The following is a 27743-nucleotide window of genomic DNA, read 5'->3' as shown; positions in this document are numbered from 1 at the left end:
AGGTCCTTCCATCTGGGTCTCAGAACCTACCCTGGTCTGAGCAGATCATGGGTCCTTTACAAACACCCCTTCCTAACAGAAGGTTCCAGAGAGCAGAACAGGCAGAAGACCAATCTGAGGCGAGCTGTCATCCTGAAGAGTAAGAACCAAGGGAGAGATGCCAGATGGTCGGGTTTTATGCTTTTATTACCACAAACAAAATGTGCACGCGAGCCGTCTATTCGTTTTCCTCGCTGCGCAGCCGGGCATTGGGATTGGTGATTCTGATGGCCAGCTGGGCCGCCCTTTCCACAATGGCCTTGCGGTTCTTGGAGGAGACGTTGTGAGCAATCTCAGCACAGTAAGATCTGGGAGAGACAATCAGTACATGGGTAAGGAGGCCTGCCTGGAAGGCGCGCTGTGTTCCAGCGGGAGGGCGGGCGCTTTGGCTCCTTTGCTTTTAGAGCCACAGCACTGAAGGCAGGGGCTGCAGACACCTAACGCCATGGTACCAGCAGCAGGCTCCTAAGTGCTCCCTGGCAGTGACCCCTCACCGAGCCCTCCCGGCGGCCTCACGGCCCAGGCATCACCTCCATTTTACAGACAGGGAAACCAAGGCCCACCGGGGCCAGGATGACTCAGCCCTCTGGGCCAACCCGCACAGCTCAAGGCAGTCTCAGGGAGCTTGGCCTTGCCAGTGAAAAGTTCAGGTAAAAACTTTCTGCAAAGCAACGAACAACCAAAATGCAACAGTCTAATGAAGCCATGGGCTCCCCGCCCAGACCATAAACATCATTTGCTGCAGACAAAATTCAAGTTGAAAAGTAACAATGTCTAGACTCACCCAGTGAATGACAACACCTAATGGAGAAGGCAATAGCACCCCACTCCAGTACTCTTGCCTGGAAAATCCCATGGACGGAGGAGCCTGGTGGGCTGCAGTCCATGGGGTCGCTAAGAGTCGAACAAGACTGAGCGAATTCCCTTTCACTTTTCACTTTCATGCACTGGAGAAGGAAATGGCAGCCCACTCCAGTGTTCTTGCCTGGAGAATCCCAGGGACAGGGAAGCCTGGTGGGCTTCCGTCTATGGGGTCGCACAGTCGGACAGGACTGAAGTGACTTAGCAGCAGCAGCAACAATTCCTGCCACATCCCACCCCAGGTTGTCAACAAATTGGTCTCATGAGCACACTTCAGCAAGGAAATGCCATTAACAGTGGATTAAGACAGGACACTCTACACCCCTGGAGGAATTTCAGCAGACTTTAAAGTCAGCAGGCAGAGTTAAGAACTCTGCAGGAAAATAGCTTCACAGTAAGAGACAAACCAATCCAGACAGAGAACTGCTTTGTTTTAAAGTCTACTCATGCCAGTATCTTAAAGGAGACTTAAGTTGTATCACACTTTCCATCTTAAAAAAAAAAAAAAAACACCCAGGTCCTCATCCATGTGTATTGAATAATCATGATCACAGTGCACATATTTAAAATACTTTCCTCTCTGCCCGGGCATCTTCCATACATGACCACTGTTTTTAATGCAGGTACAACATTCCACCTGGTGCTCGTACCCCCACCATTCACCAGTGATGTGTTCAGTTACTGCAATGATCAACTTAAGTTTCAATTATTTAAAGATAAATGCCCAGAAATGGAATTTGTGAATTAAATTAGATTCACAGTATTTCTGTAGCTATCGGTAACAGACTGCTATTAAAGGTACTATTAAAAACACACCTATCTTCATGGCAACTGCCAACATATGCACGGCAATCTTTGCTACACAAAAGTGATTAAACTGCACCGTTCTGTCACACTTGTCTACCAACCTGCCAACTCCGTGCGGTCTGGGCATCCAACATTAATTCCTAATCCCTTCCATTCTAAAATACGTCCAGCATTCTAACGCCTGGCTAAATTCCTGACCTAGAGAAACTCAACGGTAAGTGAGAATACTGGTTGTTCATCACTTGTGTCCACAATTACCACAGATAGGGGAAGAAAACACACTCTCCTCCCCTTAAGCAAGAAATACCATTTTCCCCAATCCAGATTAAAATTGTGTCTAAATCACTCCCCACGAAAATACTTTTCTCATCCCACTGCCCTAAGAAGACCATAGGTCATTTATACACAGTGCTCCCCAAGCGTCTACATTCCTCAGACCATGTGCTGTCCTCTGCCTGCGGCCTCTCCCTTCTCCACCTCAGGGCCCCAAGTGAGGCAGCAACTCCTCTACTCTAGCCTTCTGAAGATTCCCAGGGCCACAGCACTAAGGATCCCTTGGGTCTGGGGCTCTATTTCATCCCTGCCCCTCCCTCCACATAAGTAATGTTCTGAAAACCACTGCCAGAGGACGCTGCAGTGCCAAGCAAAGCCATTACCTCTTTTCAGGTCCCAGGCCTCTGCACTTTCAGGATAACCCCCCCACCCCCTAGCAAAGGTAACATTCTGGAGTCCCCGACAAGCGTCCTCCAAGCTCCCGAGGACACAAGACTCCTCCAAATGCATTCTAGAAGATCTAGAGTCACCTGCCCAAACCAATCTCACAGGCTGGTTTCTGACACCTGAACCCAGAGGTGAGACCCAACTCACTTGTTGCACATCAGCAGCACCTCAAGCTCCTTGACGTTGTGCACCAGGAACTTCCGGAAGCCGCTGGGCAGCATGTGCTTGGTTTTCTTGTTGCTCCCGTAACCGATATTGGGCATCAAGATCTGGCCCTTGAATCTTCTGCGCACCCTGTTGTCAATGCCTCTGGGTTTCCGCCAGTTCCGCTAAAAGAAAACATACGGTGAGTGTCTGGGAAGACGCCAACTCTGCCTTCAGGAGAAAAAAGGGGGCCAGATGAAAAGGCAACATGCCAAACTCTACTTGTCTTTGGGTAACAGGATTTCATAGGAGCTCCTACATTTGACCAGCACAAATAACACACTCACATTCACACCCCTTCCAAGCAAAGGACAAGCAGGCTATGAACCGTGAGGGGCCTGTGTATAAAGATGAGGAGCCTGGCTTTCAACATCACACTCAGCATCTAAACACCTATGCAGTAAGTATAATCTCCCCCTCATATTGTCATCAAGCCACCTGAGATGTAACTAATAGAAGCCTCTAGATACCTCAAAACAGGCCCATGCCCCATGTCATTTAAATTTCAACTTACACATCAAGGGACTGAATGCCAGTGAGGCATGGACACTTGGGGTTCTGGATAGCCCTGCCACCAGCCAGAGACCAGTCATCTAGCAAAGCTCAGAAACCCAACAGCCTGTCTAGGAACCATCTATCTTCACCCAACACACACTTCCATTCTGGGCCACATACCTTGATTTTGACATATCGGTCTGACTGATGCCGGATGAACTTCTTGGTCCTCTTTTTGACGATCTTGGGCTTCACGAGGGGTCTGAGGGCAGCCATGATGCCTTCAAGAAGAGGCAAGAGACCACGTCAAAGATGACTTCTTGGAACGAGGCTTTCTCGCCCTGCCCGGGAGCTTGAACTCTTGTTGCAGAGTGTCTTCCAATCACCAGATACTGAGCAAACTGGGAATGGAATGGGTACCTCTGCCAGGCTTGCTTTCCCTCCCGACTCCGAAGCTGGCAGAATACAAGCCATTCTCCAGATGCGATCCTGGGAGGATAGGGGGTCACCCTGCACAGTCAAGAGTCAAGAGAGAATGCCGCCAAAGGGGGCATCCTCGAAGATCAAGACGCAGTTTCACATTCCCAGAGAGCTTGACCCGCTACCAGAATTTCGGTTAATTACACTATTCGACTCGCAGCTCGCCCTTTTTTGGCGGTCCCGCCCCAGCAGCAACCTCCGGGGCCAGGAACTGGAGGAGCGCCGAACAGTGGAAACAGACAAATACACGTGAGTAGACAGGGCTGAGAGAGGTGATGCGAGGTCTCGAGCCAGGGCACTCGGGCCGCAAGCCTCCCAGTCGCTCCATAGCCCCCTAGGACCCCCGCATAGTCTGGCCCCAACCGGCGCCCTGCGTCCCCAGGGCTCAAACAAGCTGCCGCAGCTCTGACTGACCCCAGGCGGCCTCCGTTGGAGCATAAGCGGCCCCGGGAAGCGAACCTCCATCACCCGCCGGGCCGCTTCGCTCGGAACCTGTACGCGCTCCAGCCAACCAAGAAGGGCAATGCCCACCCAGACGGCTGCTCGGAAGGACGAGCTTTCCTGACAGGCGGCGAAGAGGCCAGAGGCAGGCCGCAGAGACGCGGATGGCCAACGATTAACACTCACCGAGTCAGGGATGGCTGCCACCTCTGTAGGCAGCGCCGAGGAAGAGAGAGGACGGTGCCGCGCGGGGGCTGATGGGACGTCACTTCACATCCTGACAGAGAAAAGGCCAGCACTTCCGGCGTTTAGCCCTTCAAAGATACTAAAGACACGTCAGAGAAATAATACTGAAAAAAAGCCGAGGCTGCCTGTTTTTTCCTAGTTATTAATATCTAGGAGTAGCACTAAAAATTTTCATGCCTGCAGTTGGGACCATATAAAAATTTGAAATTCTTTTTGGAACTTCTAAGACCTGGTGAGGCAGCATTCACTTCCGCCAGGAATTGAAGCCGTCCCTCCGGAGGATAATCTAATTTTTAGATTATTTCCGCCCGCGTGTCTTCTTCCGAAGTTCGCCTCCTTGTGGCCAGGAGAGAGCAAAACATAGACTTCTAATTCTCTCACGTGAGTTTATAAACAGCAATGAGACACTCATTCGGTGGGTTTCACACAGTTCCATGAGGTAGTTCTATTAGTTTCCTCATTTTACATATGTATACAGTGAAGTTTGGAGATTTCACACACACACACACACACACACAAATCCACACTTCTAACCATAAGGCTAGTCTAGGCTGTCTGGTTATTCATTGTTCTTGGTTTGTTGACTTTTAGCTTTTGTTTTTAACATTAATGTGAAAATCAGATTTCAAGAGAAAAGAAAACGGCCTCTGATTCCAAGACCCGAACACAATACGGATGTCTTGTCATCAGCAATCTTGGTAGTTACACAGCCAGATGGAGACAGAAGCTGAGATGGATTGATTGTGTTGTTGACTGCGTGATGGGTGAGAAGGGAAGGGAGTGTTGACAACTCCTTGGTGAGAGTTTGACTGTGGAGGGGGAGTGTGAGGAGACCCGGAGAAGTGAGATAGGAGTTGTGAAGGGAATGTCATGTCCAAAATCACATCTCTGGCGGCACCACACCTCAGGAATCCTGTTTGTCGTGCGGCCAAAGGAGTCAGCTGGGATGCCCAGCATGGAGGCACTGAGCTAACAGCAGCCCACAGGGTGTGTGTCGTGATGGAAAAGGTCTTGACAGGGTCAGATGGGTGAGTCAGGGGAAGGGCTCACAAACCAGAGAATATGCTTGCAGTTGCAAAAGGCCCAAGAGTTTTGGAAGTAGTGACCCAAAGGGCTCTGTCTTGGGAGGGATGAGGGACATACTTATTTTATTTCAAGAGGAGGGCACAGGGGTACCCATACTACCTGCTGCTTCCTGCTGGGCACTGAGGTCCGGGATGAGAGGCTGGAGAGGTCATGCCAGCACCCCCATCAACACCCCAGGAAATGTGCCTGCTGTTTTCCCCAGACCCTGGACCCCAGCTTTCCAACACCCCTCTGGCCACAGCTCCTGAATCTGGAAATTACATCAGCTGAATCACAGGTGAAATGAGGAAAACTCCAACCCAGTTTTATTTCAACAGGACAGAGGTCAGGAGAGGGAGACACTCAAAAACCACGTCTTTCCCTGGACACACCCACCCTCTGAGACATTGGACGCTTTGTCTGGTGACAGCTGGCCCAGGCCTTCCCATTGAAATGACTTCTCTTGCCTGGCTCTTTGACACCCTCCCTGCGTCTATGGCTCTGGGCTGCTAGCTGCATTGGTGCCTGGCCCCAGGATGGCTAGGTCTGGCGACACCTGGGCCACTCTAGTTAATGTGGTAGATCTTGTGGGCATCATAATAGGCGTAGGTCACGTAATTCACGTCCTTAATGGGCCACCAGCGGTCGGGGTGGTAGGTGGCCGGGTAGACGTGGGGCCGCTGTTGGACACAGCTGAAGATGGCCAGGCTCCGGTCCACAGTCACAGCGGGCAGGTAGAGCCGCAGCTTGTCCAGGAGGTGACCCGGCCAGAAGAAGTTGGGATGGGTTAGCTGTGGACCGCTGGGCTTCTTCTCCTTCAGCTTCCTGGGGAAGGAGAAGACAGAGACAGTCGTCATGGAGACGGGGGCAGCTGGGGCTGCAGCTTCCCCAGCGGAGGTGCAGCTCTGTGCTGAGCACTCTAGTACTCTGTTGTCCTGTCTGCCTTGCCAGCGAGGACCCGGAGGCCTAGAGGGGCGAAGTCATTTCCCCAAGGCCACACAGCTGGCAAGTGACGGGGGCGGGCTTGACTGCCAGTCGGCTGCCTCTAAATCCAGACTCTTAACGTGCACACCACCTGTTCTGTAGAGGCATTGTCACGTGCTGTTCAGAGGGCAGCCGCTGGAGTCAGCACACCTGGGTCCAAATCTCTGCTCCACCACTTAATAGATCCGTGACTTGGAGCAAGGTAGTCAGCCTTCCTGTACGGCAGTTTCCTCTTCTGTGAAATGGGAAGGCTAAGAGTAACTTCATCCAGCCATCTCATCCTCTGTCGTCCCCTTCTCCTCTGACTCAATGGACTTGAGTCTGAGTGAACTCCAGGAGTTGGTGATGGACAGGAAGGCCTGGCGTGCTGCGATTCATGGGGTTGCAGAGTTGGACACGACTGAGCGACTGAACTGAACTGAACTGAAGAGTAACTTCATAGGGTTGTGGAGAGGATTTACATGAATTAACAAGTGGAGAGCAGTGTCTGCCTGGCACTCTAGTGTGTGCATGCGTGCTAAGTCTCTTCAGTCATGTCTGACTCTCTGCGACCCCATGGACTGTAGCCTGCCAGGCTCCTCTGTCCATGGGATTCTCTGGGCAGGAATCCTGGAGTTGGTTGCCATGCCCTTTTGCAGATCTTCCCGACCCAGGGATCGAAGGCCCCTGCACTGCAGGTGGATTCTTTACTGCTGAGCCACCAGGGAAGCCCCTGGCACACTTAAGGGTCGCTTTACAGATCCTCAGCTCCTGGGCACTGATTCCCAGATGCTGGGTCCCATGTACCCTGCAGTACTCGAGTCCTGGGTCCCTTCCTCTCACCTGCCCCCCCTCCCAGAGGTAGATGATCACTACAGACCTGGTGAATTCCTCAAATTCCTTAAAAGTGATTTTCTTGATTTTCCTTGGCATTTTCCTGGTGGAGGAGAGAGAGAGGGGTATCCTGTCAGGAGATAGGAAATCCAGGTCAGTGGGGCCTCAGGGAGTAAGTAGGTCAGGGTGACGGGGGCCCACCTCTGAGTCCAGACCAGAGCCCTGGAAAGAGAACTGCTGCTCCCTGGGCGGGGCCCTGACTCTGTCCGCCATGCTCCAGTGGAACACTCAGTGGACTGGAGTCTCTAGACCTCTGGGCCCCTATTGGGGAGGCAGACAGGATGGCAGCCCTGCGCTCCTAGCCTGGCTGGTTGGGCGACCTGGGACAAGTCAGTCCCCTTGTGGGGGCCTCGGGTTTCTCGTTCCCCAGCATGGAGACCTCTCAAGCCATTACGAGACATGCTTAGTCATCTGAATGCTTTTTGTGCCCTCGACTCCCATTTGCCCTCCAGAGCTGAATCCCGCCTTGAGGACAAGGGTGGTAAAAGCTAACGCCCCAAACCAGGGGCCTGGTAGACATCACTTAATCACCACAGCACTCTTTCCCAGCAAGCCTGCATCTGGCCTCGGAATCTTTGATAAGGCATGCTGAGTAGCCAATGAAACCAGTCCACCCCGGCCCTGGGGGATCGCTATCCTTTATAACTGGGGCCTGTCAGAGCAGGACAGAAGTCACTTTCTCAGTTTTTTGAGGTTCATGGCTCAGGAATTGGTGGCAGCCACGCAGGGGATCACCAGGGGATCAGAGAGGACTCTGTAGGTGACCAACTGCCCAGCTCACCCTCAGCTCTTCCCCGCCACGACTGTGGTCAGCTCCACCTGCAGGCGAAGCCCACTCCTACACTCAAGAATGGCCTTAAGGGATAGGCTATGACAATCAGTGCTCAGATGCTAAGGGTCCTCACCATGTGTGTGATAGAACTGTTAGGCTCATTTTACAGATGAACATGCTGAGGTTCAGTGAGTGAGGTAACTGTCCATTTGACCTCTGGTCTGTGCTCCACTGCTTTCCCACCCCGCTGTCTGGCCAGACCACCCAAGCAGGCATCTGGCTGCGACGGATGGTGTGGGCAGGTCCTCAGCCCCTCCCCTGTCACGGCGTCTGGTCAGCTGCCCCTTCTCCCCTCCCTCCCTCCACTCTGCAGTCCCCACCAAAGCTGGCTGGTAGCCTGCTCACCGCTCACCTCCCGACAAAGGAGGACATTCTCTTAGAGCGGCCTTGGGCTGATCTGAGGGTCGGGGGAGGCCCCAGGGCAGAGTTCTTTTCTCCGGGCAGGGGTGTGCAAGCCCACCTTTTGCTAGAGAAGGCAGAGAAGGGGTTGCCACCACTGTCCTTGGCGGGGGCCCTACACCCAGCCTATGATTGGTGAAGAGGCCTCCCCGGTTTCTCTAAGAAGTCCTTCTTTTTAACTTTTTCCAGAGACCTTAAGGTCGCGTAGGATGTAGTCAGGAAGGCAGCTGCGTTGGGGTGAGGCAAGGAGTCTCGGGAGGCTCGTGCCAGGGGAACACACGGCCAGTCCGTGGGCATCAGGTGGGCTGGACATGCCGGGTAAGGACACAGACACCAGCCCGTGACCCCTCCATAACTGCCCACCACCCCCCTAGCCATGGGGCATCAGTGGGCAGGAGTGCAGGGCAGGGGAGGAGGAGCTGACACTCAGCTTGTCAGGCTTCTTCTGAGCCACAAGCTCAGGAACGCCCTGGGGCTGGAGCAGGGCCAGGTTCGCACTGAAGGGCTTGAAGTCTGAGTAGTAGCCTCCTGGCTGTCGGATCGGGCGCATCTGGTCCTTCTGGAAAATGATCTTGTCCCCCGGGTACATCAGGGCTGTGAGCAGGAGGAGAAACACAGCCTCTCAGCCCGAGATCCCTCCCCAACCTCAGCCTTTGGGGCCGAGGGGGGCTATTTTTAAAAACAAATTCACATTCTTGTTTGAAAAGATTTTTCTTATATACATTTTTTTTTTTTACTTTATTTATTTACTTTTTTTTTTCATCTCCAGTGGCACGTGGGATCATAGTTCCCCAACCAGAGATCGAACCCACAGTTCCCTGTACGGAAAGCTTGGAGGCTTAACATTAAGCATCCATGGAAGTCCCTTTACTTTTTATTTTTAAATGATGGTAGGTTCCCAGCAAGTTGCAAGAAATAGCTCAGGGAGTCCCCAAGCCCTTCTCCAGCACGACACCCCCCAATCAAGGGTGGTGAGTGCGTCCTGGCAGCACGCTGTTGGGAAGTGGGGCTGGTTTGAGGCCTGGGCGCAGGTAGGAGGAAGCGTGGCCCCACACCCTGCTCTGCAGGGGCGGCCTGGTCAGGAGTCCCTGAAGGAGGGAGGGAGGCCTCACCCAAGACGTCACTGGAGTAACTTCGACTCAGTGGATGGTGGGTTCTCTCGTGCAGAAGAAGCTCTCCTGCAACTACTGAGCAGAGCTCGCCCTGGCATCTCGTCTTCTGGATACAGTGATGGAGGTTTACTCTCCAGGTTAGTAATTTTTTTTAAGGTTTTTTTTGTTTGTTTTTTTAGTTGGTGAATCAACTACAGTTTATTACTTAGAATGCCCCCTCCTTATCTGGCCAATACAAATTTATTTCTTTATTTACATTATCTATTTTGGCTGAGAGGCTTGGGGGAGCTTAGTTCTCCAACCAGGGACAGAACCCATGCCCCTTGCTTTGGAAGCTCAGCATCTTAACAACTGGACCGCCAGGGAAGTCCAAGACTTTTTTTTTTAATTGATATTTATTTATTTGGTTGCACCGGGTCTTAGTTGCCACGGAATTTCAAACTTTAGTTGCAGCATCTGGGATCTAGTTCCCCGACTAAGGGTCGAACTCAGGCCCCTTGCAGTGGAAGCATGGAGTCTTTGCCACTGGACCACCAGGGAGGTCCCACGTTTTTAATGTCTATTTGGGTAGAGGGCAGGGATTGCACAGGTGAGCAGGGAGAGCAGGGAAGTGGGAGATGGGCAACATCATCATTTTTAAACGGTTTACATGATTTTTAAACTACATTTTTTAACGTATATACACATAGGACTTTAAAAATGACTTATAGAGCTAATCCATGTGAATAGCAAATAAATAAGAAAAAGAGATTTGTGAAAGGACAGTCGTTAAATATTATTGGTGGTCAACTCTGGCTGGGGGATTTTGTTTTGTTTTCGAAACTGTAAATGAGCAAGATTTATCTATAAAATTAGGGGGAGCAGAACAATAAAGCTATATTCAGCGGGGAGGGGAAATGCCTCGATGTTCTAGAAGTCTGGCCCATGAGCTTGAGGCCTGGGGTCTGAGCCCACCAAGCTCTAACCTCCAGGCACAGACCTGGAAGTGCTGGGGTTTGTGCTTCTGGTCTCTGTCTTAAGGACAGGCAACAGACAGTGGCCAGGACAGTGGTCAGAGATGGACTCGCGTCTTTCCCACTTTGGACCAGTCAGAAGCAAAAGGAAGCATACCCACAGATGCTCCGATGTGCCCATGGATCCTGCAGACAGGTGAAGCTCAGCTGTGTGCGGGCCCAGGAGCCAGCAAAAGCCGGTGGTGGGGAAAATCGCTAAAGCCTCGATCCTCTCTGGTGGGGACGGACCAGCCGGCACGTCCGGGGCCGACACCTCGGCCGCAGGAGCGGTCATGTGCCTGGGAATGCTGCCTGCATTTTAAAACACCTGCAGCCTCACCGTGCGCCAAGCCTAGGTGATCTGGGAGCATGAGGCTCCCCAAGGAAGGAGGGAGGAAGGATGATTTCGTGAAAAGTCAGGGTCGAGAGCTGAGGGGTCACCTGCCGTATCTCTGCCCTCCCGGCCCAGATGGCAGCAAGCGTCTTCTCAGGCGAGGGGTGTGCAGCTTGTGTGGGAGACAGTGACCATTTAGGCTGGTTGGCCTGTGTTCCTGAAGGCCCTTGGCCACTTCCTCCTGTATAGACCTTTTATGGCCTGACTTGTATCCCCCAAAATTCACATATTGAAGCCCTGACCCCTAGAATTTGTATTTGGAGATGAGGCCTTTCAAGAGGTCATAAAGCTAAAATGAAGCCACTGAGGAAAGCCTGCATCCAGTCTGACTGGTGTCCTTAAGCAGAGGAAATCTGAACACAGAGAAACAGCAGGGGCGCATGTGTGCATGGAAACGACCGTGTGAATAGACAGCCAGACGGTGACTATCTGGAGGCCATGGAGAGCGATCTCAGAGGACATGAACCCTGCCAGCACCTTGATCTTGGACTTTCCAGCCTCCAGAATGGCGAGAAAATACCTTTCTGCTGTGTAAGCCCCCAGTCTGTGGTGTTTTGTTACGGCAGTTTTACCAAACTAATACAAGACCCAAGGTCCTCTACACTGAGTGTTTGTTTCCCCTCCCAGAGGAAAAAAATGGAAACAACCAACTGTGACTGTTAACTCTTGTTCTCAGGGAAGTCACGGTACCCTCTGTCTGTCCCTTTCTCAGAAAACCACAGCCTAGAACCGCCACAGCTCCTTGCTGCGAGGTTCCTACAGGAAAACCTCTGCCCTCCAGTGCAGCAGTGACCGGCCCATTAAACATGTACTTCATAAATGTGGGATGCCAGCATCATTACATGGTCATCGGGCCTATGGGGCTGCTCCTCTGTCCCATGTCTCAGAAGCACGCAGTCCACCCAGGACTGGAGGGTTCAGATCTGCTTGGATACATGAAAACACAGCTTTTGCCCCAAGCAGAGGGCAGGACTAGTGCGAGAGCTCAGGGTTGAGACCTGTGGGCTGAGCAGAAGGTGAAGGGCTTCCACAGAACCCGTGCAGTCTTCTCTCCGTGTGGCAGAAGCACCAAGAAACAGGCCTGGCTGAGACGAGTGTGTTTGGAACACTCCATGTTTCGTCGTGGTTACCTCTCCCAGCCAGGCTTCCTGTCCAAAATCACTTACTCTAATAAGCAAACTAATTCATACTTAGGAATAACAAAATAGTTTCCCTTTATCATGCAATCACAATTCCCAAGGACAAAAGCATATTTGTAAAAAAATATATTAGACGTAAATATTAAATGAAACAATGTATTGTCCGCAAGGCTCATTCTTCAACCATCTTTTCCCCGATATTACAACAGTTTTATCTGCTTAAGGAAATGGCTCTTATTGTCAGTAAATATGAATACCAAATATTAATGCTATAACTACATTATTTCATTTTAACAACTGCCTTTTGAGGTCAAGTTCCTTTTTTTAGGAAACATCACATGCACAGATACACGCCCTTATTCAGTTCAGTTCAGTCGCTCAGTCGTGTCCAACTCTTTGCGACCCCATGAATCACAGCACGCCAGGCTTCCCTGTCCATCACCATCTCCCGGAGTTCACTCAGACTCACATCCATCGAGTCCGTGATGCCATCCAGCCATCTCATCCTGGGTCGTCCCCCTCTCCTCCTGCCCCCAATCTCTCCCAGCATCAGAGTCTTTTCCAATGAGTCAACTCTTCATATGAGGTGGCCAAAGTACTGGAGCTTCAGCTTTAGCATCATTCCTTCCAAAGAAATCCCAGGGTTGATCTCCTTCAAAATGGACTGGTTGGATCTCCTTGCAGTCCGAGGGACCCTCAAGAGTCTTCTCCAACACCACAGTTCAAATGCATCAATTCTTCGGCGCTCAGCCTTCTTCACAGTCCAACTCTCACATCCATACATGACCACTGGAAAAACCATAGCCTTGACTAGGTGGACCTTAGTCGGCAAAGTAATGTCTCTGCTTTTAAATATACTATCTAGGTTGGTCATAACTTTTCTTCCAAGGAGTAAGCGTCTTTTAATTTCATGGCTGCAGTCACCATCTGCAGTGATTTTGGAGCCCCCCCCAAAAATGTCTGAAACTGTTTCCACTGTTTCCCCATCTATTTCCCATGAAGTGATGGGACCAGATGCCATGATCTTCGTTTTCTGAATGTTGAACTTTAAGCCAACTTTTTCACTCTCCTCTTTCACTTTCATCAAGAGGCTTTTTAGCTCCTCTTCACTTTCTGCCGTAAGGGTGGTGTCATCTGCATATCTGAGGTTATTAATATTTCTCCCGGCAGTCTTGATTTCAGCTTGTGTTTCTTCCAGTCCAGTGTTTCTCATGATGTACTCTGCATAAAAGTTAAATAAGCAGGGTGACAATATACAGCCTTGACGTACTCCTTTTCCTATTTGGAACCAGTTTGTTGTTCCATGTCCAATTCTAACTGTTGCTTCCTGACCTGCATACAGATTTCTCAAAAGGCAGGTTAGGTGGTCAGGTATTCCCATCTCTTTCAGAATTTTCCACAGTTTATTGTGATCCACACAGTCAAAGGGTTTGGCATAGTCAATAAAGCCGAGATAGATGTTTTTCTGAACTCTCTTGCCTTTTCCATGATCCAGCGGATGTTGGCAATTTGATCTCTGGTTCCTCTGCCTTTTCTAAAACCAGCTTGAACATCAGGGAGTTCACGGTTCACGTATTGCTGAAGCCTGGCTTGGAGAATTTTGAGCATTACTTTACTAGCATGTGAGATGAGTGCAATTGTGCGATAGTTTGAGCATTCTTTGGCATTGCCTTTCTTTGGAACTGAATGAAAACTGACCTTTTCCAGTCCTGTGGCCACTGCTGAGTTTTCCAAACTTGCTGGCATATTGAGTGCAGCACTTTCACAGCATCATCTTTCAGGATTTGAAACAGCTCAACTGGAATTCCATCACCTCCACTAGCTTTGTTCATAGTGATGCTTTCTAAGGCCCAGTTGACTTCACATTCCAAGATGTCTGGCTCTAGATTAGTGATCACATCATCATGATTATCTGGGTCGTGAAGATCTTTTTTGTACAGTTCTTCCATGTATTCTTGCCACCTCTTCTTAATATCTTCTGCTTCTGTTAGGTCCATACCATTTCTGTCCTTTCTCGAGCCCATCTTTGCATGAAATGTTCCCTTGGTATCTCTAATTTTCTTGAAGAGATCTCTAGTCTTTCCCATTCTGTTGTTTTCCTCTGTTTCTTTGCATTGATCGCTGAAGAAGGCTTTCTTATCTCTTCTTGCTATTCTTTGGAACTCTGCATTCAGATGCTTATATCTTTCCTTTTCTCCTTTGGTTTTCACCTCTCGTCTTTTCACAGCTATTTGTAAGGCCTCCCCAGACAGCCATTTTGCTTTTTTGCATTTCTTTTCCATGGGGATGGTCTTGATCCCTGTCTCCTGTACAATGTCACGAACCTCATTCCATAGTTCATCAGGCACTCTATCCATCAGATCTAGACCCTTAAATCTATTTCTCACTTCCACTGTGTAATCATAAGGGATTTGATTTAGGTCATACCTGAATGGTCTAGCGGTTTTCCCTACTTTCTTCAATTTAAGTCTGAATTTGGCAATAAGGACTTCATGATCTGAGCCACAGTCAGCTCCTGGTCTTGTTTTTGTTGACTGTATAGAGCTTCTCCATCTTTGGCTGCAAAGAATATAATCAATCTGATTTCGGTGTTGACCATTTGGTGATGTCCATGTGTAGAGTCTTCTCTTGTGTTTTTGGAAGAGGGTGTTTGCTATGACCAGTGCATTCTCTTGGCAAAACTCTATTAGTCTTTGCCCTGCTTCATTCCGCATTCCAAGGCCAAATTTGCCTGTTACTCCAGGAGTTTCTTGACTTCCTACTTTTGCGTTCCAGTCCCCTATAATGAAAAGGACATCTTTTTTGGGTGTTAGTTCTAAAAGATCTTGTAGGTCTTCATAAAACCGTTCAACTTCAGTTTCTTCAGTGTTACTGGTTGGAGCATAGACTTGGATAACTGTGATATTGAATGGTTTACCTTGGAGATGAACAGAGATCATTCTGTCGTTTTTGAGATTGCATCCAGGTACTGCATTTCGGACTCTTTTGTTGACCATGATAGTTACTCCATTTCTTCTGAGGGATTCCTGCCCACAGTAGTAGATACAATGGTCATCTGAGTTAAATTCACCCATTCCAGTCCATTTTAGTTCGCTGATTCCTAGAATGTCGACGTTCACCCTTGCCATCTCTTGTTTGACCACTTCCAATTTGCCTGGATTCATGGACCTGACATTCCAGGTTCCTATGCAATATTGCTCTTTACAGCACCGGATCTTGCTTCTATCACCAGTCCCATCCACAACTGGGTATTGTTTTTGCCTTGGCTCCATCCCTTCATTCTTTCTGGAGTTATTTCTCCACTGATCTCCAGTAGCATATTGGGCACCTACTGACCTGGGGAGTTCCTCTTTTGGTATCCTATCATTTTGCCTTTTCATACTGTTCATGGGGTTCTCAAGGCAAGAATACTGAAGTGGCTTGCCGTTCCCTTCTCCAGTGGACCACATTCTGTCACTCCCTTATAACACCAATGGATTTCCCACATCGACACGACAGTCGGTGCTCACTCAGGACTGTTCCTCCTGGCCCATTTCTGGCTCCCTCACCTGGAACTCCAGTCCTGGTGCTCCCTTCCCTAGGCTGGGGAACCTGGACTATGGAGCAGAGTGTGGGCTCTGCAGGGATGTAAAATCCCCTCTCACAGGGAACCAGGGGACCTCCCTGGTGGCGCAGGGGACGGTTATCTGCCTGCCAGTGCAGGGGACAGAGGGTTTGATCTCTGGTCTGGGAGGATCCCACGTGCTGCGGAGCATCTAAGCCCATGCGCTTCAGCTGCTGAGCCTGTGCCCGAGAGCCCGTGCTTCATAATGGGAGAAATCACCGCCAAGAGAAGCCCGTGCACCAACGCTAGAGGGCAGTCCCCGCTCCCCACACCTAGAGAAAAAGACCACGTGGCAACGAAGACCAAGCACAGCCCCAAATAAATAAAGGTGAACCCGGTGGGGCTGTTCTTCCCCTCGCCCCACCCCTTTCTCCCCAGCGTCTCCGCGGTGTGGTTGGGTGCTCGTCGGCTGGGGAAGGAGAAGCCTCAGGTGGCTGCCACCCTGGCCCACAGCTCGGGGCCCCCCTTGGCACCTTCCCAGGGGACCCCGAGGCCCGTACCTCTCATTAGGGTGTCCTCGGTCAGCGGGAGGCCGTGGGCCTCGCAGACCTTCCAGCACTGCAGGTAGACCAGGAAGGTGTCCACGCGGGACCTGTTGAGGATACCCTCCATCTCCCCGTGGACGGTGGTCGGCAGGCAGTGCTCGTCAAAGTGCTTGTCCCCGCTGCGCACCAGGCGGCACTGCTCCGTGTACTGGATGGAGGGGAGGGCCAGCTGTGGGCAGAGGAGGCGGGCACTCACTCCTTCTCGCCTCCCTTCCGGCCCAAGGCAGCCGCGGAGCCCCCGCCACCTCTCCCGAGGCCCCGTGAGTGCAGCTGTTGATGTCAGCCACTCCGGAGGAAAAATCACCCGTGGTCAAAGTGACCCCTGCATAACCTGTGAATGGTCCAGGCACAAGGTTCTGTGTGCACAGCTCCTTACACAGAAGTGCACACACGACTGTATACACATACAGAAGGTTCCTTGTGTGTGTGCTAAGTTGCATCAGTCGTGTCCAACTCTGCAACCACATGGACTGTAGCCCACCAGGCTCCTCTGTCCATGGGATTCTCCAGGCAAGAATTCTGGAGTGAGCTGCCATTTCTGTTTTCCAGGGGATCTTCCTGACTCAGGGATTGAACCTGGGTCTCCTGCATTTCAGGCAGATTCCTTACCAACTGAGCCACCAGGGAAGCACCTAGAACAGTGCCTGACGCATCACAGGCTCTCAATAAATATTTATCTGGTAAATTAATTTATACAATCAGTTCTTCCTTCCTTCACTCAACATGTGTTCTTAAAGTGTCTGCTCAGTGCCAGGCCCCAGGCCAGGTTCTTGGATTCCAGCTGTGACGAACATGCAGTCCTGGTCTCAGGAGTCAGTCATGATTCAACAGTTGGAGGAAGGGTACTCGGGACTTTCAGAAACATCATATCAACTCATCTTATCAGAAACCTTGGGAGGCAGGTGTTGTTCACACACAGAGAAGAGGGAGCGAGGAAGCGGGGACCCCCAGAGCTCCCCCGGCCAGAAGGTGGGGCACGTGGGGCAGGCGGGCCCAGCTTGCCCGGTCCCCCAGCCCCGTCCCTCCCCCGTCGGCAGGGGCACCTTGTTCTGCCGCTTCCTCTCTCGGTAGTGCTTGCCCACATCTTCCATCTCCTCCAGTGTCATGGGCCGTGCCTCCATCTCCGTGTCAACCACGGGCACTGTCAGCAGGTCCATCTTGGGAGCCTCTGGGGGTACATTCGCCTTCTGCTTCAGGGATGGACTCTGTGCGGAGCCGCTGTCCTTGAACGATCTGGAATCTAGGGGCGGAGGGAAGAGGCAGAGGAAGGAGGAGCTGAGAGGGTGCCCAGCCATGGAGCCCATCGGGCAGCGCCAGTGTCGCCAAGCGGGAGCCTTGAAAGTGTCCCTTCTTCCGGCTCCTCTGTGGCCTTCTCCTCCCTCTCCTGCACCCGGCCCCAGCCTTCCTGTTTCCGTTCCCATCCTCCAGCATCCTGCTTTTCCAGGCCTGCTTCAGTCCTCTGCGGCCCTGGGCAGAAGTGAGATCCTGGCCCTGCCGCCTTCTAGATTTGAGACTGTGGCCAGGTGGCCAGCCTCTCTGAGCGTCAGCTTCCTCCCTGCATGGGGAGGGGCGGAGGCGGATACGTACCCTCTGTTGCAGTGGTCAAGGTGCTTTGCTGCTGAGCCAAAGACCACTGCTTGTAGGTGCTGGCCAGGTTATCCATCGTGATGTTGTTGTGCTTCCCCAGAGAGCTGAGGTAGATCACAATATCCTCCACCTCCTGGTTTTTCAGAGGGACTCTGATCTGAGGAGACAAGAGAAGCCCCCAGGCGTGCAGCCTGGTTCCAGATGTCCTGCTAGGATGGCCAAGGCCTTGCCAGCCTGGCCCCTCCTCCCCGTCGTGTTTCATCCTCAGCTGCTCCCAGCTCACATCCAGGGTCCCTGTGAAGGAGCTCAGAGCCTCTCCCTGGGGCCCTGCACATTTCTCACCCTCTGCCTTGACTCAGGCGTTTCCCACTTTCTACCTGAACACCTCCCATCCCTCCTTCCAAACCCCAGTCCAGACATGTCCCCATCTTTGCAGAGGCTGTTACTTCTCCCTGTGGCCTCCCTGCCCACTCCCATTCCAATCTCAGCCTTCCAGTGCCAGACTGGAAGGAGGATCTCACATCCGTCATCCTTGTCTGTGAGGGACACAGAAGCCTCCCTTAACTGAAGTAAAATAGAGTCGGAAATCTAATGCCCAGGACTATTTTAAGGGTGGCGGGCAAACTTTGGAGAAATACGAAACTTGCCAGCAATACTGAATATTCAAGAAAAAACAGTGTGAAAGGAAGTGTATCTTTGCCAGCTTCTTTACACTGTAGATGTTATTCTCTGAGCTTTACTTAAAGATGATCAGAACTCACCTGGTGCTAAAGGATTTAGTGTTTGAACTTTTTGGTGATGTTGAATTAAGGACCCTTTATTTTTTGTTTTAACAGCTTTGAAATGTTGTTTAGATAGCTACATGGCATAAAATGAAAGCGTGAAACTGCTGGTGATTTAAGACTGAAAAAAGTGTAGCATTCCCCTTCTTTCCTAAAGTTTTTTTTTAAAGGTATCATGTATTCAAAATATGTAAAAGTTTAAGTCACCCAGACCAGGAGTCAGCAGACTTTTTCTAGAAAGGGCCAGATGGTAAGTATTTTAGGCTCTGGGAGCCATGTGGGTCTCTGTCATCACTACTCAGCTCTGCCCTCCTGGCATGAGAGCAGCCATGATGATGCATAGAGAAATGTGTATGGCTGTGTTCCAATAAAACTTTATTGACAAAAAATCAGGAGACCAGTTGGATTCGACTCCTGGGGCAGAGTTAGCAGAGCTCTGCTAGACAGACAGGACTTTCTGTGATGATGGGAAGGTGCTGCGTCTGAGGGGTCCGGCAGCAGAGCAGCTGCTGAGCACTCCAACTGTGGCCGCTGTGTCTGAGGAACTGGAGTTCTAGTTTTATTTATTTATAGTTAAATTGAATTTTTGAATAACCCGTCAAGGTGTGGTCTGAGCACCCACACCATGGGCATTGCTGGGAGCTTGTTAGCGTGCAGCATCCTGAGGGGGCTACCCTGGTGGTCCAGCTGTTAGGACTCCCTGCTTCCATTGCTGGGGGCCCAGGTTTGATCCCCGGTCGGGGAACTAAGATCCCATAAGCTGCGTGGTGCCTCTCCCCATCAAAAAAAAAGAAGGCAGTATCTTGGGACCCCCACACAGAGGTTCTGGGACAGAAGCTGCGTTTTAACAATACCCCTATGTGAGTCACATGCTAGTGATGGTTCCAGAAGTTCAAGAAGGTTCTAAAGGCAGGACTGAAGATCCAGCTCTCTCTGTGCTCAGTTCTGGGGTCTCACTGGCAAGACAGTGATTCCCTAAGCAGCAGGCTGGTTACAAGGCTGGCTCTACAGACTTCCCCCTCAGGTAGGGCCTTTCAAGGTCAGACTGGGGCAAGGTGGCTTTAGGGGTCTGATGGGGGCCTCAGATTAAGCCACATATTCCAATCCAGCTTTACAAGTAATATGGGGGATAGTCAGAGCAGAACCTGGGGATAGCGCTGCAGGGCTGTGGAGGTACATGGGCACCCCCACCCCACCTCAAGCCAGCAGGGGCGGGGGAGGCGCTTACTGCCTTGAGAGCCACGATGAACTCCTCCCTGGAGATCTGGTGCTCGCCCTGATCCACCTTGTGAAACAGCTCCAGGATCTTGATCTTGCGGTAGTGCAGGTGGGCGTACAAGGTCGACAGGGCGGGGGGTTTGGGCAGTCGGAGCTGGGGCACCTGCCGGCGGGAGGGTCGCTGGCTTTTCTTCTGAAAGAGGCAAGAGAGGGGGCAGAGGGGAGCGTTCAGGAGACACCATGGAGCTGGGTCCCCAGATTTAGAAACGGGAAAGAGAGAGGCCGAGCCACGCCACCCAGATGGCAGGGTGGAGGGCAAAGGGTGTGGGCTTCCGGCAGGCACGTCCTGCCATGGGAGGACTGGGCCGCTTGGCTTCTCTGAGCCTCCGACTTCTCATCAGGCACAAGAGGTTTGGACAAAATGAGAACTAGAATTTCATTCTTATCCCCATCTCTCTTGTCAGACCAGTCACAATCATAATCCCACTGGGCTCTCAGTGCATCAAAATATGAGCCCCTGCCTGAAGCTGCCTGGGGCCTCTGCTGCCCCCACTCCCCAGCCTCTGGCCCCGGGTCTCCCACCTGGAATACCACTCCCTTCTCTGTCAGAATCCTACTGCCCCTCCCTTGCAGGTGAACGGGAATATAGTCAGCCCTCCATGTCCGTGGACTCTGCATCCATGGATTTAAAAACTCCAGAAAGTTCCAAAAAGTAAAGCTTGAATTTGCCATGGCGGTCAACTATTTATGTCATACTTAACATGGTATGTATAACTGTTCACATAACCTTTACATTATATTAGGTATTCTAAGTCTTCTAGAGATGATTCAAATGTAAGGGAGGATGCTCGTGGGTTATATGCAAATACTCTGCCCTTTTATATGAGGGTCTTGAGCATCTTCAGATGTTGGTATCCCTGGGGTACCCCCCAGCAGATAGCAGGGTAAGCTACTTAGAAATAGTGTTCCTTTAGTGTGGTGGAACACTTGACAGTTTACAAAAGGCCTTTCTATTCCCTAGCTTATAGCTCCTCAGCGGCCTGGAGGCAACTGCAGAGTCATTAATCTCTGTGTCTGCCTCCCCCACTAACATGTGAACCCCCTGGGAGCAAGACCACATCTTACTCAGCTACATTCCACACCTCCTATGCTTGTAATCAACAAAGCCCCCAGCCCTGTGCAAGCAGGCAGTAATGGTTTGCTGAATGGAAAAGAAGGATGCCATGAATTCGATATTAAGTATTAGCTTCCCTTTGGGAAGCTTCCCTTCCCAAATGAAGAAACAGGCTCAGAGAGGTGAAGTGACTTGCCCAGGGTCACACAGCAAATAAGCAGTGGATTTCTAACCCAAGTCCTGTGCTTATACCTAGAGGCTGTGCTGCTGGTAGGAAAGGGTGTGTGAGAACCACGAAAGTTGGGTTTTGACTATGATTACACCAAGGACTGACTCTGAAGTTTGGGGGCTAACCCAAATGAAACCGGTAATTCTGCAATAATAATAAAAATGACAGACATTGAACGAGGGCTCACTATACGCTCAGCATGTCTCAGGCACCTTATGTATATTAATCCATTTGGATGTTGCAGCAACCGTGGGAAGCAGGCACAATGGTTCTCCCCATTTCACAGTTGAGGAAACTGAGGCCCAGGTCATATGGCTAGGAAGTAGCAGAGCTGGGTTTAAACCCAAGTTATCTGACCTCTTATGCCGGCTTTACCTGAACTGGGAGAATTTTCAAGTGTCTGTGTTGGATGCATTTGGCAGATGAGGGCTCTGGCTACTGACTGCCAGTTACTATCTCTCTGGGCTTGGACAATGCATGGCCTCACTGAGCTTGTCTTCATATTTATAGAGGGAACAATATGTATAATATACACAAATTCATATACAAATGTTGTAAAAGATTTTCTTAGAAAAGATTTATAAGATTTTCTTCCAATCTCACAACTGTGATTTTCACAATAGCCCTGTAAACACTGGCGGGGGGTGTGTGTATGTGTGTGTGCGCGCTCAGTTGCATCTTACTCTTTGCGACCCCACAGACTGTAGCCCGTCGGGCTCCTCTGTCCATGGGCTTCTCCAGGCAAGAATACGGGAGTGGGGTGCCCTTCCCTTCTCCAGAGAATCTTCCTGACTCAGGGGTGGAACCCGGGCCTCCTGCATTGCAGGCAGGCGGATTCTTTACTGTCTGAGCCACCAGGGAAGCCCAACAAGAGGTCACAAGTACACCTCCTTTTCAGGACTTCTGTCCCAGGACTCCCCTGGACTGGGAGCGGGGACGGTGGGGGTTAGGGTGAAAGATCCCCACCCTTCCTAATCTGAGGGAATGAGTGACAGCAAGCCCCGAACACCTAGAGTATCCGCTCCTGGCAAACGGGGCTGCTCACCGTGGTGTCCCTGTTCATGGCCAGCTGGCTCGGCAGCCGAGCCACGGGCTGCTCCTTGTGGATGTCACGTAGGACCTTGGCCTCGGACAGCGTGAGGCTGGCCTTGTTCTGCAGCCACCTCTCAATGTTGCCGAACGATTCCAGGTCCTTCCTCATCTTCAGCCTCTGTCTGAGCCACGCCCTTGGGTCCTCTGGCTGTTTTTGGGTGTCCCCGACTTCCGGGGCTTTGAGGCTGGGGGTGGGCTCCGGGGGAGTCTGGGGTTGGGGCGTGGGACAGATGGGCCTCGGAGCCGCCTCCTGCGGCAGGATGATGACCCGCCGGCGGCTCCTGGGCAGGTGGAAGTCCTCCTGCTTGAATTGCTTGAAGCAGTGGGCAATGACCGCTTCAGGGTTGAACACCGGCTCCTTGCTGGCATTTTCATCATCCAACAGGGACTTAGACTGGTAGAACCCTTGGGGGAAGAGGGTTAGAAGGTGAGTTCCTATCAGGATGAGGACCAAAGGAGTCAGGAAGGAGAAATGCTTCAGCACCGGGCTGTGTGTCAGGGCGCCTGGCTTCCAGGCCTGACTTCATTGTTGCCTTGCGATGATGGTGAAAATATTTACATCTAACATGACTGAGCACTCCCTGCAGCAGGCACTGTGCTAAGAGATTTCCGTGCTTTCTCATGGAACCCGATTTAGGTTCTAATCTTACTCCACTAGACTCTGCCTGCGCCTTACTCATTGGCAATCAGAATGATCGTTTTAAAGTGCCATTCTGATGGTCTGAACATCTGAGGCAGCCCAGTGCTGTAACGAGCAGAGGATTTTCAGCCAGAGTGCTCTCACCTGAGTCCTAGCCCAGCTGCTTATGGGCAGCATGATCTCTTATTCTTTCTGGGTCTCAATCTCTTCATTTGTAAAATGGGGATAATGATGGTACCTGCCTTACTGTGTGGTAGAGATGCTTAGAATCTGGTCGTTTATTCATAATGCTCAAGCGTCCTCAGTCATGTCCAACTCTTTGTGATCCCCCGGCCCTCCATGGACTGTCACCTGCCGGGCTCCTCTGTCCATGGGATTTCCCAGGCAAAAATACTGGAGCGGGTTGCCATTTGCTCCTCCATGGGGTCATCCTGATCCAGGGATTGAACTCAAGTCTCCTACACTAGCAGGCAAATTATTTATTGCTGAGCCACCAGAGAAGCAGTTGGTTGATGTTTATCTTTTCCAGTACACTGTGAACCAGGATCTCATCTCTCTTGTTCCCTGCTGGAGTCCCAGCACCTCCACAGTGCAAACATAAACTGGGAGCTCAGTAGATATTTGGTTGTTTTTGCTTAGTCACTCAGGCATGTCCAACTCTTTGTGACCCCATGGACTGCAGCACGCCAGGCTTCCCTGTCCTTCACCATCTCCTGGAGCTTGCTCAAACTCATGTCCATTGAGTCGGTGATGCCATCCAACCATCTCATCCTCTGTGTCCCCTTCTCCTCTTGCCTTCAATCTTTCCCAGTACCAGGGTCTTTTCCAGTGAGTCAACTCTTTGCATCAGGTGGCCAAATTATTGGAGCTTCAGCCTCAGCATCAGTCCCTCCAATGGATATTTGGGGTTCATTTCCTTTAGGACAGACTGGTTTGATCTCCCTACAGTCCAAGGGACTCTCAAGAGTCCCTTTTCCAATGCCACAGGTCAAAAGCACCAATTCTTCAGTGCTAAGCCTTCTTTATGGTCTAGCTCTCACATCCATACACGACTACAGGAAAAACCATAGCTTTGGCTAGATGGAACTTTGTTGGCAAAGTAACATCTCTGCTTTTTAATGTGCTGTCTAGGTTGGTCATAACTTTTCTTCCAAGAAGCAAGCATCTTTTAATTTCATGGCTGCATTCACCACCTGCAGTGATTTTGGAGCCTCCCAGAATAAAGTCTGTCACCTGTTTCTACTGTTTCCCCATCTATTTGCCAGGAAGTGATGGGACCAGATGCCGTGATCTCAGTTTTCTGAATGTTGAGTTTTAAGCCATCTTTTTCACTCTCCTCTTTCACCTTCATCAGAAGGCTCTTTAGTTCACTTTGGTAAGTGAGTGATTTACAAGTGGATGGACCTAAAAGGTTTGGCACCATGATTATACCCATTTTACAGATTAAGACACTGAGCTCAGAGAGGCCAGAGAACACACAGTTGATTAGTAGCAGAGGTGGGACATGAACTTTGGCTTGCCTGGCCCCAGAGCTCAGCTCTTAGCCATTTCTTGATATTACCCCAGGCTGTGACCTAATCCCACTGAGTCTCAATTCTTTTACTAAAATGATATAAACTCTGCTCTAGCAACCTTCCAAAACTGTTATGAAGAGCAAATGAATAACAGGTGTGGGAATGTTCTAAAATTCAGAAGGAACAGAACATTATTATAAAAAAATCTTAAAAAAAAAATCTTGTCACCTGCTACATCATTTTCCTGCTACAATGAAAACTCTCCTGCTTAAAACCTTTCTGTTACTCCCAGCTGCCTCCAGGATAAAGTGCAATCTCCTTAACGTGACCCCACCTGTCACACTGCCCCTGCCAACCCCCCTAAATCTGTCCAGTGCCGCCTCCTCATCCCTGCTTCCTCATCCTGGATTGGTTCCCAAGCTAACCTGACTGTGGTTCCAAGGTATCCCCTTCTGCCCCTGCCTCCCTTTCTGTCTTTGGAATGCACTTCCCTCTCCCCTGCTCACTTGGTCACTCCCTACTTGGCCTCAGAGGCTCAGCTCAGGCATCACCTGTCCCCAGATTCATCCCAACCCCTCCCTCCTGCCCTCTGGGTCCCAGAGCCCCCAAGCTTAGCCCTCTCATAGCATTTACCATATTTTTCTTGATGCCGATACTTTTTCCCAACAGCCTGTGAGTCTCCCAACGGTAAGAACTGTGTCTTACTTCCTGTGTATCCCTGGTACCCAGCCTGGCACAAAGTGAACAGTCAGTACAGTTGTTAAGTCTCTTTACAATGCACATGTGTTCCTTTCATAGTCAGAAAATAATTAGACTATGTATACATTAATGTGGACAGAAGTAAGCACTTCTCAACAACCCATGTATTATTTCTTTGACGACAAGATGCTGGGTTCGACTGAGAATGTAGTCATTCATCCAACCAGCATTTATTGAGAACTACCCAGGGCTTTTTACAACTCTCTCCCTGAATTCCATCCTACCTCTCTGACTATTTATTCTTGGGCCTCTGTTTCCTATCCACTACTAAAAAGTCAGTGGCTTCCAGGTTTACACTTGGGTGCTCTTGTTGTTTTTTTTTCAAACAGTCTCCTCCACTCTCATTTCTGTGGCCCTCCATATGCAGAGGACTCTCATATCAATATGACTTGGAATTAGCTCTGACTCTATATACAGTGAGAAGGAAATGACAACCTACTCCAGTGTTCTTGCCGGGAGAATCCCATGGACAGAGGAACCTGGTGGGTTTCAGTCCATAGTGTTGCAGAGTTGGACAGGACTGAAGGGATTTACCGTTCTACTTACAGTAGCTCCCAAAGCACAACTTGTATGGCTGACAAAGAACTCAGACTCAAGCAAGACTGAGCTTATCTCCACATCCCTGTCTACTCTTCCGGGAGGTTCCTTATCTCTATAGAAAGCACCTTCATCTGCCAGGTCAGCCCGGCTACCACCCTGAGTGTCATCCTTGATTGCCCTTCCCAAGTTCTCTATCTAATCAGCCCCAAGTCCCTGAAGTCCCCTCTCACCTGGCGCCTTTCCCTAGCCTCCCGGATTCTATGGCCGGGGCATTTGGGAGAGCTCCCCACTCCCAACATTCCGAGCCTGCCAATTCATTTCTGCATTTGCTGATGCTCCCAATCTGATCCCGTTATTCTCAGTAGCTTCTCCATCTCCTGGCTCCCAAGATCTCTCTGGATCTTATTCCTTCTGACCCCTCTCACCACTCATCTCCAGCAGCACTTAAACTCTGAGCAGTTGGAAGGCCTTTCCTCCTCCTCCTGGCTTGGAGGACTCCTTGTAAACTCTCTTCCAGGACCGTGGAAGCATTCCCCGTCTCCCCCGCCTCCTCTGCGGTTAGCAGATCTCTTACTCCTGGGTGTCACCCTTGGACCCAGCATTCATCCCTTCTTCTGGGATTATCCATGTATCTGTCATTCACCTCTAAAGTTGTGGTGCTGACCAAGGACAGCAGGCTACCGTGCAAAGTTTGAAGACTGAAGTTCTTTTCCATGCTGCTTCTCCAGTACTGAATGAACTAAAGTCTGATGAGGAAGTAGGGACAGTCCAGAGGGCCTGGACACCTTTCCCGGGGACATGGGTTGGACCTCTGGTTCCAAACCAAGGCGACTCGGCCGGGTCCTCCAGCCCTGGCCGGAAATCTGAGAAACACACATGACCTGCCCCCGACTCCCTGGCAACCCCGCACCCAGAGAGGGGACGGCACAATGGGATACCAGTCCCTGTCCTAGCCCTCACCCCGCTTGCACCCGTCCACTTGGGGGTCGAGGGCTTCCTGGAGGTGGTGTCGATTCCCGGGAACTTAGGGTGAGCTTACGGAGCAGCGTCCGGAACGCAGCCTCATACTCTTCATTAGAGTCGTCCATGGTCCCGGCGCTGAGAGCCGGCGCTGAAGAGCGCGTGTGAATGTGTGTGCGTGAATGTGTGTGTGTGTGTGTGTGTGTGTGTGTGTGTGTGCTTGCGCGGGAATATGGGGTATCTGAAAAGCAGTAGTAACCAACTTTGCAAGAGACGCGAGACCTGCGGAGCTTGGACTCAACTGTTGCCAGGACTACGGACGCCCCGCGCTGATTGGCTGGGCTCCACCACGTGGCAGGAGGCCCGCCCGGAGAAGACTCGCCAGACCCTGAGATCGGGAGACAGCCTGGCTCCCTGCAAGGGTCCTGGGAGGGGCCGGGAGCAAATGGTAGCCTCTGGCTCCGCAAACAAACAAACAAAACCCCATTGGATTTCTTAGATTGGCCCGTTGCCCCTCAATCTGGAGTAATAAATCCCTGGTTTCCCCCTAAACCGTAGGGACTTCAGCAGGTCTCCCGTTTAGAGGGCGTTTAGAACACGCCCTCCCTCCTCCAGGTAGACCCCTAGTGAATCCTGCACGAATAGAGGCAGTGTTTTTGGTATGCTTGGTCCCCGAAATACACGATGCCATGCTTTGGAGTGATAGAACCTGAGAAACATTGGGTTGGCCAAAAGGTCGCTTGGAATTTTCCATATGATCTGAAGAAGCCCGAAGGAACTTTTTGGCCAATCCAAAATGTGACCTGTCCACTGGACAGGCAAAACGTGGTCTTATTCACACAATGGAATATTAGCCATTAAAAAGGAAGGGAGTACTGACACATGCTGCTGTGACAGGCTGGCACTTGGGACCCTTGGCTGCAGTGCTTATACCAGGACAAACGTCTCCTTGAGCAACTAAAAATATAAAGAAACTATGTGAAGTCGCTCAGTCATGTCCGACTCTTTGCAGGGACTAAAATGAACAGGTAAGGGGTTTCTTGCTGGGGAGATGAAAATATCCTGGAGTTAGTGAT

At 50.8% G+C, this 27743-nt stretch overlaps 2 protein-coding genes and 1 non-coding gene across 4 annotated transcripts; all 3 read right to left on the bottom strand.

Annotated features, from left to right (window-relative positions):
* Positions 1 to 168: 168 nt before the first annotated feature.
* On the bottom strand, positions 169 to 5847 carry RPL32 (ribosomal protein L32). The gene is made up of 4 exons (XM_069562087.1): positions 4234 to 5847; positions 3307 to 3407; positions 2575 to 2756; positions 169 to 347 (listed from the first exon to the last, which is right to left on the bottom strand). Exons 2-4 carry the CDS (start codon positions 3400 to 3402, stop codon positions 218 to 220), a joined length of 408 nt encoding a protein of 135 aa, XP_069418188.1. The 5' UTR covers positions 3403 to 3407; positions 4234 to 5847; the 3' UTR covers positions 169 to 217.
* On the bottom strand, positions 3486 to 3625 carry LOC138424962 (small nucleolar RNA SNORA7). Its single transcript, XR_011251053.1, has one exon. It is a non-coding gene; the product is annotated as a small nucleolar RNA SNORA7 (small nucleolar RNA).
* EFCAB12 (EF-hand calcium binding domain 12) lies at positions 5663 to 26944 on the bottom strand. 2 transcript variants are annotated; one of them, XM_069562086.1, is made up of 9 exons: positions 26747 to 26944; positions 22208 to 22659; positions 19830 to 20012; positions 17820 to 17976; positions 17276 to 17472; positions 16188 to 16401; positions 8878 to 9040; positions 7202 to 7285; positions 5663 to 6183 (listed from the first exon to the last, which is right to left on the bottom strand). In XM_069562086.1, the coding sequence occupies exons 1-9, from the start codon at positions 26793 to 26795 to the stop codon at positions 5925 to 5927; spliced, it is 1758 nt and encodes a 585-aa protein (XP_069418187.1). In that variant the 5' UTR covers positions 26796 to 26944; the 3' UTR covers positions 5663 to 5924. The 2 variants fall into 2 exon arrangements, with proteins under 2 accessions (XP_069418187.1, XP_069418186.1); XM_069562085.1 differs by having other exon boundaries at positions 7202 to 7258; positions 26747 to 26933.
* Between the last annotated feature and the right edge of the window lie 799 nt (positions 26945 to 27743).

Source organism: Ovis canadensis, chromosome 19 (assembly GCF_042477335.2).
Source record: "Ovis canadensis isolate MfBH-ARS-UI-01 breed Bighorn chromosome 19, ARS-UI_OviCan_v2, whole genome shotgun sequence".
Lineage (NCBI taxonomy): Eukaryota > Metazoa > Chordata > Mammalia > Artiodactyla > Bovidae > Ovis > Ovis canadensis.
Note: the sequence above shows the minus strand (reverse complement) of the source record. Positions and strands in the feature narration are given on the sequence as shown.